Raw genomic sequence first — 15,966 nt, 5'->3', positions numbered from 1 at the left:
TCAATTGTTGTATTCATAAACACAGGGTAAACATACTTTTGTTGTTTTTAATAAACAAATCTGCACAGTCTAGATAGGATAATGTTTTCCCCAGGTTTTCCCTCATGATGCTATTTGATGCTGTGGATTGGGCGAGTAACGTTGTTGACAGACTCCTTCCTTATCCCGGTGCAGTGAGGCTGTCTGATGGGATGCGCGCATGCGCAATTGCTGCGCGAACAGACACATACGGCTCAGTCAGAACGTCAAGAGTAACGACTTAATGTCTAAAATGAGTGGAGTTAAAACCGGCATGTTTACCAGTTAATTGGTCGGAAAAGTTATCATCGGATTAACATTTCACTTCGTGACTAATCAAAAGCACTTTGACTGCAACGACAAAACAAGAGACATCGTTACGTTCTCTGGATAACTGAACCTGACAGAACATTCGACACTTTATCGCGTCTCTCGGCTTCCAAACAACGCTCTTTGCAAGCCAATAACGGGGATCGACAGCGTGGGCGATACCAGCACACCGGGGTAACCAAACATTTATCAGCTGAACATGCTCACTTTCTTGAATCCAACATAGTCGGAAAAACTGTATTACTTTGTTTGTTTGCAGACATTTTCGCCATGAACCAAACGGCAGGAGCCACAAATGCGTATCGCAGATGCTCCAAGGCAGGAAAGGTGAGAAATACTTTCAGAGAAGTTGTGATTTGAACTACTGCCACTGGCAGCATGGCAGTGATTCTGGTTGTTTGAAGGATGAACAGCTTTGGTAGATGCTTTATGGGTTATTGCGCGTCTGTGCGCTTTGGAAATGTTGTAAATACTGTATGGCTGCAGTAATAAGATGAATTAGTGTGTTATATAATTGGGCATGTTACAGCCTTACTCAAATCTTTCGGGAAATACATGCACATTTGTGTTGTCCACATTGCAAATAGTTTAATTGTTTCCTCAAAGTAATTTAGAATGAGGGGAAAAACAGGTTGATCCTCACTTGCAATTTTGGTTTAATCTTTTTGTAATCCCCTGCTCAAACCTCATCACCTATACAGTCATCTGCTGCATACAGTGGCGGCGCCAGAGTATTTTTGTTGGGTAATCTATGGTAGGGCTAACCAATACAGTGGTGGGGCTCAAGTCAGTATTTGCAATGTAATTACATACACGCTATATCGCCCCCCTTGACAGTGAAACTCCACGCGTGAGGTTTAGATGATTCCTCTGTCTCAATCCAAATTGAACTGTATGAAATAAAAAGGCACATTTGTCTTGTAGTAAATAAAAAGGGCGACCTGGAGCCAATTCTGCAATTTCCCCACAAGAGTTGACATGCTGAAAACCCAACCCCTGCAGGGGGGTCTGGGGGATTCTCCCTTCTCTCTTGAGAAGAAAAATAAATAAATCTATTACTACACGACATATTTAAAAAAATGAATGCCATTTTAGTTTTTTGTTACTTTGTTCTGAAAGCTGAACCTGCTGCTCCTCACTGAAGAGGGAAGAGGCTGTGTGAATTACTTTACATTGTGGATAAGGGTGGATAGCCCCCATTGTTCTGTGTGTAAAAATGAAAGACAGCCCACACACCTATCAATTATCAAACCGTGGGGTCTTATTTCATTATGTGTTGATTTCTATCAACACGTAATGTTGTATCGATGTATATAGAGTAGGGCTGTCAGTCGATTAAAATATTTAATCGCGTTTAATCGCATGATTGTCCATAGTTAATCGCGATTAATCGCAAATTAATCGCACATTTTTTATCTGTTCTAAATGTACCTTAGAGGAATATTTTTCAAGTTTTTAATACTCCTATCAACATATGAGTGGACAAATATGCTTTATGCTAATGTTTATTATCATTTGAACAATGACAAATATTCTCATGAATATTAAACAACAACCTCTGAACATTACAAATATTCACCTCAATTCAACCTGGAACCTCTCTCATACAATACAAATGGGGTGTGTGTGTGTGTGTGTGTGTGTGTGTGTGTGTGTGTGTGTGTGTGTGTGTGTGTGTGTGTGTGTGTGTGTGTGTGTGTGTGTGTGTGTGTGTGTGTGTGTGTGTGTGTGTGTGTGTGTGTGTGTGTGTGTGTGTGTGTGTGTGTGTGTGTGTGTGTGTGTGTGTGTGTGTGTGTGTGTGTGTGTGTGTGTGTGTGTGTGTGTGTGTGTGTGCGTGCGTGCGTGCGTGCTGTGCGTGCGTGCGTGCGTGCGTGCTGTGCGTGCGTGCGTGCGTGCGTGCGTGCGTGCGTGCGTGCGTGCGTGCGTGCGTGCGTGCGTGCGTGCGTGCGTGCGTGCGTGCGTGCGTTATTAACGCGTTAACTTGACAGCCCTAATATAGAGATGTACTACAGCAAAAGTATTCTCCGTTGGGACTTCCTGCAACAACACCACGCCGTTATCTTGATTCTGATTGACCAGAAGACATTATCAAAGACGATCACTACGTGACAAAAGTTTTCAAAACTGTTTCTAGTCTTCGGTATTTCCAGACAAGTGGCTACTAAAATCAATCTTACTAACTACTGTCTGTGCAATTTACTCTGCGAGTTGGTGGACTTTATTTTGCTTACTTTAACATCATTTTTCATGGTGGGGCTAAGGTGGGGCTAACCCATTTCTTGGTATGGCTATAGCCTACCCCAGCCATACCCTGGCGCCGCCACTGGCTGCATACTACGATTCAAGATGATGGCACTGAACCAAACTGTCAGTGTTTTATCAAGCCTGCGACCCACAATTAACGTGTGTCCTTGATTCCTCACAAAACATCTGGCTCTGTCAACATCCCGACAGCGGAGATGATGAAGTATAAATGCCTATTTATCACCTTTTTTTTCAGTGTTTACAAGTATTGCATTTTCGCTGAGGACTAAAAACATTTTGAGAAGATGTCCATTGATTGGAGGAGGCGCTTTCGCTCCTAAAGGTGTTCGCTATTATCTGGTAAATGAGTCCTAAATGGATAAACACACTGTTGCATTATGTTGGTTAACACACTCTGTTTAATTGACAGTGACAGTTTTTTTTCTTTCTCAGTGTGATGATGCAGGCTGTTATAGCTCATACATGGAATCCAGAGATTCCATGTGCATACATGGAATCGTAGAGAGCCTGCAAAATACATGATTGTTTAGTCATGGATAATTTTGCTTGTTGGAGGTCTAGGTAAATTCAAGATTTCCAATGGAAATGTCCACACTCAACCTTATCTTTCCTCAGCCGCAGCTGCGTGAATCTCCACTCACAGTTCGCCACACACTCACGTGTGTGCTCAGGCTGAGTTCATGCTGAGTTTCGCGTTGTCTCGCTGTCTCGCTGTCTCGCAGTCTCGCAGCAACCAGGACACGACACCAGTAATACAGCTCACACTGTCGGCTCCTCGAGTCTCAAAGGGCGGAGCAGCGAGCCCCACAACGTCCCGCCAACACGGCACCCATACCCCACGCAGCATTCTCATCTGTTTGTCATTACTGGTGTCATTTTCTGGTTGCTAAACGCCATTGTAACACATAAAGACACATCAGAGCACAGTGGGCTCATAGGGAGGGGGGGGCAGGAGCTCCAACAAGGCGTTTAGGACAGAGAGTATCACACATACTATACACAGATGCTGTATGAGAAAACCAATGTGATTTTGGAACATTGAACAATGTAAATCTATTCTAGTAGAACTCAATAATGGAATGTAATCAGTAGAAATGGCCATGACATGGGACCTTTAAGTTCAATAGCTATATAAGTGTTTGAGTTAATCTGACATGGATTTCGGGGTACATGAGATAAAAAGGTTAAAAACTTTGGACAAAATAGATTCCATCCCTGTTGGAAAACAATATTTATTATTTACGGTTTTTTATCTGTTCATACTGTCGTTTATTTTCTACATACACTATCTATGTCCCATGTCTTTGTTTGCATTTTCAGCAGGGTAATATTGGTGTCGCTGGTGCTTTACCATTGGCTTCAAATGTAATTTAACATTGACTCCTTGTTATAATTTCAGGGTGTATGCTCTTATAAATCGACTGAGAGAGAAAATAGTTTCAGACTATTTTGTCTCCAGACAGTATTGTCCATTTTATTTTCTGTCCTGTGGCAACAATTTTAGCCCACCAGCAGGGTTGTCTGCAACTTCAAAATGCTTTTGGTTTTGTTATGTATGCCTGTTTAAAGCTTCAGTGTTGCAGATAATTTTCTTTGATGAGTTGCCTCACTCTCTCTCTGAACTTTCTATTTTCAGTCATGTTGACAGTTGGCCACCAAGATTTTTTTTTGTGGATTAATGACACTCTGATTAGGTCTGCATGTGTTCTGCAGGCCTCCCAACAGGATAAGCCTCCCATGGTCATGGTCAACAGCTTCTGACAAGCTTTGACAGGTTTGTAAACACCTGAAGTGAGAAGAGAGCAAGAGTGCAGTCTCTTGGTAATATTTTATACTTGAGATATCAATGTAATGTAAACCCTGCAGTTTTTCACATCATGTTTGCATGGGTGATCCTGAGACATTTAAGATGGAACTTTAAGAAGCTATGTTTCCAGATTCCAGCACCTATGGTTTGTTGTGATTCTCATAGTTAACTGGCTAAATGGAGAGCAGGGGCCTGTATACGAATCTAGTTCAACATATCCTGGATATGTTTTGAGTTATCCGGTTGACTTAATCCAAAACAAAGCCGCTCTCGCTAAACTGTCCTACAACGCTGGCCAGGCCCGGACTGGCCATCGGGAGGACCGGGAGGTTTCCCGATGGCCTGGCCTGTTAAGTGGCCTGCTGGCCTGAGGATTTTTTTTTTTTATGTATGTATTGTGAACGCAACGCTGCGCAAATGTGGGTCTGACTCTGCCTCACAGAGGGTGACTGGCTGTCTACATGATGTGGCCTGCCGACATGGCCACTTTCATACAGATCATACACTAAAGCCCTCGATTGGTCTCTGTGTGTCATTCAAGCTCGGGAGGGTGTGTATGTGTGGCGCGAGCGAGAGAGAGAGAAAGCGCGGGCACCGCTAACGGATATAATGAGCTGTCAACAAGGTGGAGGAGAGTCCTCTGCTGTCAGACTGAGAGACTGATAACTACAGCTCAGGTGAGGTAAAGGACCCTGAGTGTTTAGATAGTTAACTTAGTCTAAGTTCTCTGTGGGTCTCAAACGGTTTGGTCACCATTTAGCCTATGTAAACACATATTTCCATTTGAAGGGGGAGTGATTAGTAAAATATGCATGAATAATAAAAAAAAAGTTAACGAGGTGAAAAAAGGTAAGATAAACTTTAAAAACTTGTTGAAAGCTAAAACTAGTCTTTGCTGCTGCCTCAAAGAGGAGCAGGGGGGAGACGGGTGAGGCTGGTTCAGAAGCCCAGACACACTCACAACTATAAATGAACCAAAAACAAATAAATAAACAAGTTTCAATGTTTTTTCATATTGGATATGGTATGTTATTGGTTATGGCCATGTTCTTATGGTTTTATGATTATTTAAATGTATACAGTTCTGTTTCATATGGGTGTAGTCTCTTTATTTTCCCCTCAAAGTGCACCAGATTTATGCATTTAAGTCCAACATTTAAAAAAAAATCTTACCAGGGGGGCATGCCCCCTGACCCCCCTAAAGGATTTGAGGTCCACCTCCACTTAAAATATGTTCACATGGATAGGTTCCTAAATAGATTTGCACATTTTTTTTAAATAGTAACCCATGTCCATATGTTTATTCTGGGGTAGTAGATTTAAAGTGTAGGGCTATTACTATGGGCAGCAACGCTGTAAATATTGACAAATAAATCCAGGAAAATGGCACAAAAGAAAACTGGTAGTGGCCTGGCTGGATGTATAATTCCCGGCCTGACTTATTGTCCGGTCCGGCCCGCTCAAGCCAGCCGTGCCCTATCTAGTTAGGTGCGCGTTCACATAAAATGGGTGGTATATGGAGCATTCGACCAATCACAAACATGGAGAAGCGTGCTGACAGCGCAGCGTCATACTTCCTGAATGAAAAGTCAACTATAATATTAGTCAAGTTACACTTTAAACATCCATGACTTAAACACTTTATCCAGGATAAAAGCCACATAGCTGCACCTGCAAGGTGAATACAGCTGGTAAAAGAAAAAGTGTTTGAATGCGTACATGAACAGGTTTATGATATCACTGCCCCGTCTAAAACACGAGTGGATCTGACTTTAATTAGATTTGACTCGAGTGTTTTGTCAACTTAATGTGTTGCTTAAAATAATACTTCTGCATGCAGTATGTGACACTGTAAGTGTTGCACGGCCAGATACGGCTCAGCTGACTCAGATAAGGAAATAATTATATGATACATTATGATGTGATATGAATGATAATGGGACACATCGACGTAGGCTACGTAGTGTTACTTTGATCCGGTTACTACTTCTGTTGTGGCAGATATTTAAGTAAGCTTTCTTAACGCTAATGTTATAATAGTCAGATAGCTCTGAAGATGGGAGGGGATATTCTATTCATTTTCACGTTCACACGTGATTTGAACTGCAACGGTAGTTTAAACTGGATTTCCTTTATCTTGTAATATGACTTGATCACTTTAAACTCTGCACACTGTTGTTATCAGCTGTTCCACCATGGTTTCTACCTCAACCTGTAATAGATGTATCCTTATTGAAATGGTTACATTTAATCAAAAATAAAATCAATGTGCAGGGTTACGTGAACACTGTTCTACATGAACAATATGGGCAGTTTATACATTAAATAAATCAACAGTATAGTGGCGATATGCTCCAAGTGGAAGCGATTCGCCATTAAAGCAAAGAAGAAGAAGAACTCCGCACAGTTGATCTCTTATCCAGGAACCTATCCTGCTCCGGCGCAGGCTAGCCGTTCAGAATAAGTTATCCAGCCCGCTAAAAAGTGAACCAGCTTCGTAGGACCGGAAATCCCTGAAGTTAGTTTGCTAAACGAACATCTTAATTCGTAGTATAGGCCCCCGCTTGAATGTTTTTAATTCAAATGTCCAAAGGCCTCTGGGAAATATAGGAAGGAATTAATTTGCAGTAGTAGACATTAGCTGGTTTAAAAGAGCAGAGGGACACTTACTAATGTAACTTTGTTACAGAATAACAAATTGATGATAATTAGGTGATTTGCAAAGATAAGTTGATTTGAATTTAAGCAGAAACGCCTTTCATATGTGAATTGTTACTTCTTTTATCTTTTAATGTTCTAAACTGAATATATATGTTTTCTGGACTCTTTTGTCTGACATTTTACATCAAGATTAATCAAGCAAGTAATCTACAGATTAATAATACAAATAATCCTATGTAGCAGAAGTGTAGAATTTTCTTTTAGGTCTTTATGATGGATTGAGTACTTATTAAAAGTTCACATTTACCTTGGTTCATGGTCATATTTCAGAGCATCCCACATATTTATACAGTAGCAAGTAGTAACCGGTAATAAATCAGCAGTGGTAATGGTCATCTTGCAGTGGTTGTGTTTTAAGTGACTTTTTGGGATGATCAGAAAGAGGAGGAAAATTATGTATTGCAGTTGTACTGGTGGGAAATAGTGTCTGTACACGAAATAACCACTAGAGGACAGCATGATAATGCAATACATGTACCAGTAAGAGAGAATTGCTTTGTATTTGAATGTATTCATGATCCAATGCCTTAATCCTTTTCTGTCTCTTCTTAAACTGAGCTTGTTCAACCTTTAATACAGTATTTACATAATAAGATTCAATAGATGCACTTTTAGTTCTGCAAAGATTTGAGAAGTATTTTGGCTACGTGTAGGATTTTTGCAGTTTGTAAGATTCCCTTCAAGGTCAAGTCTAAGATTAACTTTTCACAGTGTAGTGCAAGCTGCTCCTTTTCTTTTGTTTTGACTCAATCACAGCAGGCTCTTTTGATTATCCAGGCCTTGACAGCTTTGCAATGCAGTGTGTGCATGCTAAAATCTCAATTAGCTCCCCCACTTTCAGAACCATTTGCTACATTGCTAATCTGCAAAAACCCAGATCATCACTAAATTCTTCTGATTATAGTTTAACGATGGGAATATGAAAATTGAATTGGTGTAACTTTGTTGGGACAAAGAAAACAACAACAACAACAACAACAACAACAACAACAACATTGAAAACCCCCTGAAATGAATATGCATTGAATGCTATTGCCAAAATGATCACTGGACTTGTCACATCACGTAACTGGAAGTTCCCTGTGGTTTACTTGTCTATCTAATTACTACATGGATTATTTTGTGTGTTAAAAAAAAAAAACTCATTTGTTTTTGCAGTTATTAAGCTCACATCGGAATTAAAATAACCAAAGTACTAGTTATTGTGTTTGTACAAAATAGCTAAATGGATATTTCAAGGAGCATAGGAGCTAAATTGAGAGGAATTTGGATTGAGAGCACACTTCTTAATTACCACGGCTTTGTTGGCTAACAGCAGGGTAAACACCAGCACCAATGAGCCAAGTATTGATCCCTGCTTTCATTACGCTGCGGGCCCTTTGTAATGCACGGTTATCGCTCCGAGTCCCTCACTCCAGTCTATGGAAATGATCATTGATCCTTTTTTCCGTTTTTTTTTTCTGCACTCTTGGTAAGATGGCAGGAAATAGCCTATCTCAATCATGTTTGTGCATTGAATTTGTGAACTTTAGGAGTCTCTGCCACTATTTAACACAAGCACATATTTTTTTGTCATCAGTATGACTCTTGAGGATGGCGCACTTCTGCTATTGTAGAAACTTTAAAGTTGCTCTTTCATGCTGGTGTCCAAGACATAAAAGCCGCCATATGGTTGCAATATGATCAAGACTGTCTTGACTCTGTGTATGGAAAACATTTTGCACCTCCTGCTTCTCTCTGTATTTGTATGCAAACTTATTTAGAGTGTACACAATGAAATTACATTGGGAGCCACATCTGAGAACTCTACCTCAGCGAGATGAATAATGCAACACACAGAGAATAGATTCTCACTTTGAACAACATTGGGTGAGGCGTTTTTCTTAAATCTTTGCTAATTCTGCTGTTGTGGCATTTCTGTTAGTAATAACCACTGTAGCATGCACATCATCAGGTGCTGCTTGCTGGCCCCCTGCCTGAGCTTATACCACAGAAAGGAAGTCCTAATGGAAACGGTAGCTTTATTACTGCGTGTTATTCTGAGAAAAACATGCAACACAACATACATGTTCATTGGGAGTCAAACACTGTGTTGTCTCTTGTTGCTCAGCTTCAACTCTGTTTTTCTTGGAGATGATTGACACCACAGGGAGTGTAATTGCATGAGTCACTGAGACCTTCCTGGCCCTTTGAGTGAGGGGTCGGTTCGGCAAAATGCTTGGGTCATGACAGCCCATCTGGTGGCGTATCACGAGCAGTCAACAAGGCCCTAAGAGACAAATGGCTCCACAATAAACAATTGCTGGCCTCAGTACCCTTTAAACCAGAGTGAATGTGCTGCATCTAAAGTACCTGATGCTGTCCGAGCCTGTCAAAGTGGATTTTACCACTCTCTTCAGCCCTTTATATATAATGCAAATGCATAATTTAACACAAGAGTTGCAGTAGAATATTGCAATGCTCTGACATGTAAGAGCTGAGGGCTCCAGGTTGGGTTTAAGTTTGCCATCTACTGGATGAAAGAGTTCATGACCTTCATTGCAAGAGCCACAAGTCTCACTTAGCAAAGTGATTCAGTGCATAATGATGCAATTGAACCAAGGAAACCATTAAATGAATTGGTCTCTTAATGGTGAGGTTAAAATGAAGTGGTTTGCATCATGAAGAGTTTAGTTTTATGGCTGAGGAAGGCTGTTTTTAGAAATATTGCATTGACTGTCACAGCAAACATAATTGTTTCTAGACAGCAGCACATTGACAGTCCAGCATTATACTCTATAACAGATACACAGTGGGACCATCCACCTCATCATATAAAACAGCAGGTTTTCCGTTATTCCAAATAAACCTTAACTGTATTCATTTCATCTTCATTCAGCTTTAAAATTTGAGTAGGTAAAAAAACAGCTAAACTAAGCTAACAACCGAGAAACACATGCCACTTTTGCCAAAACCTTGCAAAATCAACTTTATTAATACTTATTAAAGTCCTGTACTGTGACTTATTTGTATTTTTTGTCAGCGTATTTCAACAAATATAACAACACATATTTCTAACATGCAACACCCTCCCTGGCTTTTACATGAAACGGAATATGAATATAAAATCAACAATCCTTTGTGTTGTATTATTGCTATGTTTGATCCTGCAAGGACATTTCTGCTTCTTGAGTATGTGCCCACATCTTTGAAATGCCTCACAGCAGTGTCTAAATATGAGAAAATTATACATAATTACTTGTCAGAATTAACATTTTCTCATTCCCCTAGAATGTGTCAACATGTTGGGGAACGAGCGCTGAATGTTTTATTCCTGAATCCTCTGAATTGTGTGTGCATTGGAGAAAACTCTAAGACAAGTGATCTCGAACTGGAGTGTTTTTTTCAGTGGGCAACATGTATTTGTACCTAAAAATACGTTACCATACATATAATTTGCTTTGTGACTTCTGCAGTATAGCCTTAGCAAATGGGGTGACATTTAAACGAATAAAACAAAGGAAGATGTTCTACTCTTGTCGCAGTATTGCACTGTTGTTGTACAGTGCTTGAAATCAACTGGATAAGTGCGAAAAAGTGTAGCTCAGGTTAAAGTTCAAGTCAAATCTGAGCTTTCAAAATTGACAGCTGTGATGATGGAGTTGGAGTGAACTGTTTAAACCATCATTTGTGTCAAGATCTGGTGACCTAAAAGGGCCATAGCATATGATTTACATGCTTTTAGACTTACGCTTTGAGATGTGTGTGTCCTACATGTCGCCAAGGATAAGGGCAGGCTGCAGCGTATCATCCGCTTTGCAGAGAGGTTGATCGGCTGCAATCTCCCATCTCTGTACGACCTGCACGCCTCCAGGACGCTGAGGAGGGCCGGGAAGATTGTGACCGACCCCTCCCACAAACTGTGTACATCAGGACCAAGACCTCTCGCCACCTGAACTGTTATATTTCACACAGGCTCCGCCCTCTACTGGACTCTATGGGTACTACTCTCTATCATGCTGTGCGTGCTTTCACCTACTGAGTTTACGTAAACGTAGCCGGCCAATCGGGGGGCGAGCCTACCTGAATGCGCGCGCAGGCCCACAGTATATAAAGGCGGCTACACCCGCCGCCCACTATCCTTTTTCTCTTCAGACGAGCTGACAACCGAAGAGTTAGACAAACGAAGAAAGGTAGAAGATTAGAAGGGAAAATGGACTCACCATTACTGGAAGCTCGGCCATGCACCTGCCCTGGTTTGATCACGGGCGCCGGTCTCCACCACCTCTGCTTAGAGTGTTTGGGGGACCAGGATATGGCCGAGGCGGTGCCATTCACGTCGCCATTCCAGCGGGGCGGATGGCTCCGTTTGCCGTTGTCGGGCACTTCCGGGTCCGGTCCATGGAGGTCCACCGCCCTAGGTGATGACCATGGCGGCGGAGCGCAGCTGCTCCCAGCGGGCAGCAGGCTGGGCAGGGAGCTGAAAACAGCTCTGACACGCTACCGCGTGACAAGGCGACTGCAAATACACACGGGTGTGTTGGGCATCTCACTCATTGCTGGATATGCCCCCACCTCACCAGATCAGAGCGATTATTTGTAGCTTAATCGTGGCCGCCACCGTTGTCTGCCGTGTGATATCCCGGTGAGGGATCACGCTAGGGCTGTGCGATTATGGCAAAAATCATAATCACGATTATTTTGGTCAATAATTGATATCACGATTATTCAATACGATTATTCATTCACTTTGAAAACATCCATTTATTGAACTTTAAAACAAATTAAAATAATAATTTGAACAGTATCTGTTTAACTGTCGATCACCCTGAATGTAGAATTCAACTGAAAAACGAATAAATAAAATAAATGATATATTTAAATAAATAATATCAAAATAATAAATACCAATAAACAAGATCAACAAATATTTTTGGAGCGTACTTCAACAAGCTACTAAACATATATAAATATGATAACTAAAAGCAAATATGTTGCAGTGCACTGTCACAACCTAGCAAAGCTAAATAATCGTTTTTTTCGATTATGTTGTTTTCGTAATTGTGGCAGGCCAAAATCGTAATTGCGATTAAAATACGATTAATTGCAGAGCCCTAGATCACGCCGCATGGCACTTTCCAAAAGGACCGTGTTGTTGATCTCCCGGGCCGGGAGCCCCCGTGGTTACGGAAGGGCTCTTTAGATCGATCTCCTTGGTTACGTGGGTGAGGAGTAGTCGCAGCGTGGCTGCTTCTTGCTCATCCCCAGAGGAAATAACACTGTCCCACACTCCCCGCCCCCTCTGTAAACTCCAGTATAGGAGCCAGCAGGTGGGCGCGTGCACGTGAGTGGAATAAACCGAAGTGCTGTCAAAACACTGTGCGGGTTCAAGAGAGAGTGATGTGTGTGTGAGAAACACATTCAGTGAAAACGATTGCATTTATCCTAAAGTAAGATTCATCTCTCTCCACATTTCACCATAATGTCCGTTTCAAAGAGACGGCATTAGGACAGAGCCGCGGCCCCACGGGAGCGTGCCACAGTGCGTTCAAGGACCTCAGTAGAAAACCGGCCCTTTTCTGTGTCAGCCCCCATGCCTAAACTCCCTTCTTATGGAAAGGTTTGGCAGCGGAGTAGGCCACCAGAGAATACTACAGCTTCTTAGCTTTGGCTCCACAGCTGCTGGCATGTCCCCTGAACACAGTTTTGTGGGGAATGGAAGCCCCACAAAAGCTGTGTACTGACAGAGTAGAGGGGCAGGACACTGAGACTCATCCTCCATTCAGGGGCAATAGAGAGTCAAATCTATCATCCTGGGAGGAGATAGGTTTCCTTTCAACAGGAAGTCGAAAAAAGGCCCTGTTGCATGAACGGTGGGTTACGTATTGTAACCCTAGGGCTAGAGTGATGTGAGTGTGTGAAAAATGCATTTAGTAAAGACTATGGCATTTATCCCAGAGTAAGAGTCATCTCTCTCGACAATTCCACATTTTCCCATAATGTCTCGTTGAGATCGGCAAGGCCGTTTTCATACGATGTTAATTGGACACCCATTATGAGGCGTGGCCCCCGTGAGAGTGGGTTACGTAGTGTAACTCTAGTATAGAGTGATGTGTGTGTAAAATGCATTCAGTAAAAACGAGTGCATTTATCCCAGAGTAAGAGTCATCTCTCTCCACATTCCACATTTCCCCATAATGTCCGTTTCAAAGAGACGGCATTATGACGACCCCCTCCCCCCCCCCCCGTGTGTTCAGGGACCTCAGTGAAAAATCGGCCGTTTTGTTCTCTGAGTGGAAACTGCATTATAGAAAAACGGCCCTTTCTGTGTCAGCCCCCCATGGGTAAAACTTCCTTTTATGGAGGGTTTGACGGCGGAGTGGGCCACCAGAGAGTACCACAGCCTCATAGCTGTGGCTCCGCAGCTGATTGCACATCCCCTAACACAATGTTCAATCAATCAATCAATGTTTATTTATATAGCCCAATATCACAAATGTTACATTTGTCTCAGTGGTCTTCACAGTGTGTACAGAATATCAGTATGACAATACGACACCCTCTGTCCTTAGACCCTCACATCGTACAAGGAAAAACTTCCAAAGAAAACCCAGTTTAAAGGGAAACATGGGAGAAACCTCAGGGAGAGCAACAGAGGAGGGATCCCTCTCCCAGGACGGACAGACGTGCAATAGATGCCGTGTGTAAATTGAAAAGATAATACCTTTGCAACATAGGTAGTCCAAATGTTTGGAAATGCATGTGTGTATAATAGGAAGATGAATCCACGAGGATATCCATCCAGGACCTATGATCCAGGACCACTGCCACGACTCAAGATCCAGCGCTCGCGATCCAGGACACAGGACCGCAGGATCATCCATGACTCCGGATCCCAGCGTATATAGACACCAAAAAGAAAGACATTTGGGGAAGCTGGGTTAATCGGAACATGAGTGTACACGGGTATAGACAGAGAGAAGGAAGAAGTAAGATGTCCCCCGACAAACTAAGCCTATATCAGCAAAACTAGGGGCTGAATCTAATCAGCCCTAACTATAAGCTTTATCAAAAAGGAAGGTCTTAAGCACACTCTTAAAAACGGATAGGGTGTCTGCCGCCCGAACACAAACTGGAAGCTGATTCCACAAATGTGGAGCTTGATAAGAAAAGGCTCTGGCTCCCATTGTACTTTTAAAGATTCTAGGAACAACCAACAACCCTGCATTCTTGGAACGCAATGCCCTAGTAGGACAGTAGGGTATAATGAGTTCTTTAAGGTAAGATGGCGCCTGCCCATTAAGGGCTTTGTAGGCGAGAAGAAGAATTTTAAATTCTATCCTGTGTTCTATAGGGAGCCAGTGTAAGGCAGCCAGAACAGGAGTAATGTGGTCCCTTTTCCTAACTCTGGTTAGTACACGAGCCGCAGCATTTTGAATCAGCTGAAGCGACTTGATTGACTTCTTGGTACTCCCTGATAATAAAGAGTTACAATAATCCAGCCTAGAAGTAACAAATGCATGGACTAGTTTCTCTGCATCGTTTTGAGGCAAGATATGCCTGATTTTTGCAATGTTACATAGATGGAAGTAGGCGGTCCTTGAAATTGATTTTATGTGGGCGTTAAAGGATAAATCCTGATCAAATATAACACCAAGATCCAATAACTTCAGTTTTGGTCGTGTTTAACATCAAAAAGTTTAAGGTCATCCACGTTTTTAAGTCCTTAAGGCAGTCTTGAATTTTATTTAGATGATTAATTTCATCAGGCTTGATTGATAAATATAGTTGAGTATCATCCGCATAACAATGAAAGTTTACAGAATGATTCCTTATAATATTGCCTAACGGAAGCATATATAATGTGAACAAAATAGGTCCGAGCACTGAGCCCTGTGGCACTCCAAGGCTAACTTTGGTTTGCGTGGAAGATTCATCGTTAACACGTACAAACTGAGAGCGTTCAGATAGATAGGACCTAAACCAGCCTAAAGCAGTTCCCTGTATGCCAACTAAGTGCTCTAGTCTTTGCAATAGGATATCATGGTCGATAGTATCAAATGCAGCACTGAGATCGAGCAAAACAAGAATAGAGACAAGTCCCTTGTCTGAGGCTATTAGAATGTCAATTGTGACTTTAACCAGAGCTGTCTCTGTGCTATGATGTGTTCTAAAGCCAGACTGAAAATCTTCAAATAAATCATTGTTTTTTAAGTAATCACACAACTGTTTTGCGACCGCTTTCTCAAGAATTTTTGAGAGGAACGGAAGATTAGAAATAGGTCTATAGTTGGCTAAAACCTCTGGATCGAGGTTGTGCTTTTTAAGAAGCGGTTTTATCACTGCTACTTTGAATGATTGTGGAACATAGCCTGATAATAAAGACATATTCATAATATTTAATAAAGAAGTGCTAATTAATGGAAAAACTTCCTTCAACAGCTTAGTTGGAATTGGGTCTAACATGCACGTTGATGGTTTAGAAGAGAGAATCATTGAATGTAATTGTTCAAGGTTAATGGCTGAAAAGCATTCTAGTTTACTATCTAGTGTAATATTAGAACTTACGATTCCGGGAGCTGTTGATAACACTATACTGGTCGAAGGCAAGAGGTCATTAATTTTGTTTCTAAGAGTAACAATTTTATCGTTAAAAAAGCACATAAAATCATTACTACTGAGTGCTAAGGGAATAGAAGGCTCAATCGAGCTGTGGCTCTCTGTCAGCCTGGCTACAGTGCTGAAAAGAAATCTTGCATTATTCTTATTCTCATCTATTAATGAAGAGTAGTAGGTTGCTCTCGCTTTACGCAGTGCTTTCTTATATTCATTGAGAGTAATATGCC

General features: G+C 41.7%; 1 protein-coding gene across 1 annotated transcript in view; it reads left to right on the top strand.

Annotated features, from left to right (window-relative positions):
• Positions 1-271: 271 nt before the first annotated feature.
• dpp6a (dipeptidyl-peptidase 6a) overlaps positions 272-15,966 on the top strand; it is a 488,251-nt gene continuing 472,556 nt past the window's right edge. Inside the window, exons 1-2 of the mRNA XM_034108575.1 lie at positions 272-522; positions 608-675. Coding sequence (XP_033964466.1) covers positions 619-675 — 57 coding nt within the window. The 5' untranslated portion in view covers positions 272-522; positions 608-618. The remainder of the gene's footprint in view (positions 523-607; positions 676-15,966) is intronic.

Source organism: Pseudochaenichthys georgianus, chromosome 20 (genome assembly GCF_902827115.2).
Source record: "Pseudochaenichthys georgianus chromosome 20, fPseGeo1.2, whole genome shotgun sequence".
In the NCBI taxonomy this organism is placed as follows: Eukaryota; Metazoa; Chordata; class Actinopteri; order Perciformes; family Channichthyidae; genus Pseudochaenichthys; species Pseudochaenichthys georgianus.
The sequence above is the reverse complement of the archived record's forward strand: the minus strand, read 5'-3'. Positions and strand labels throughout refer to the sequence as shown.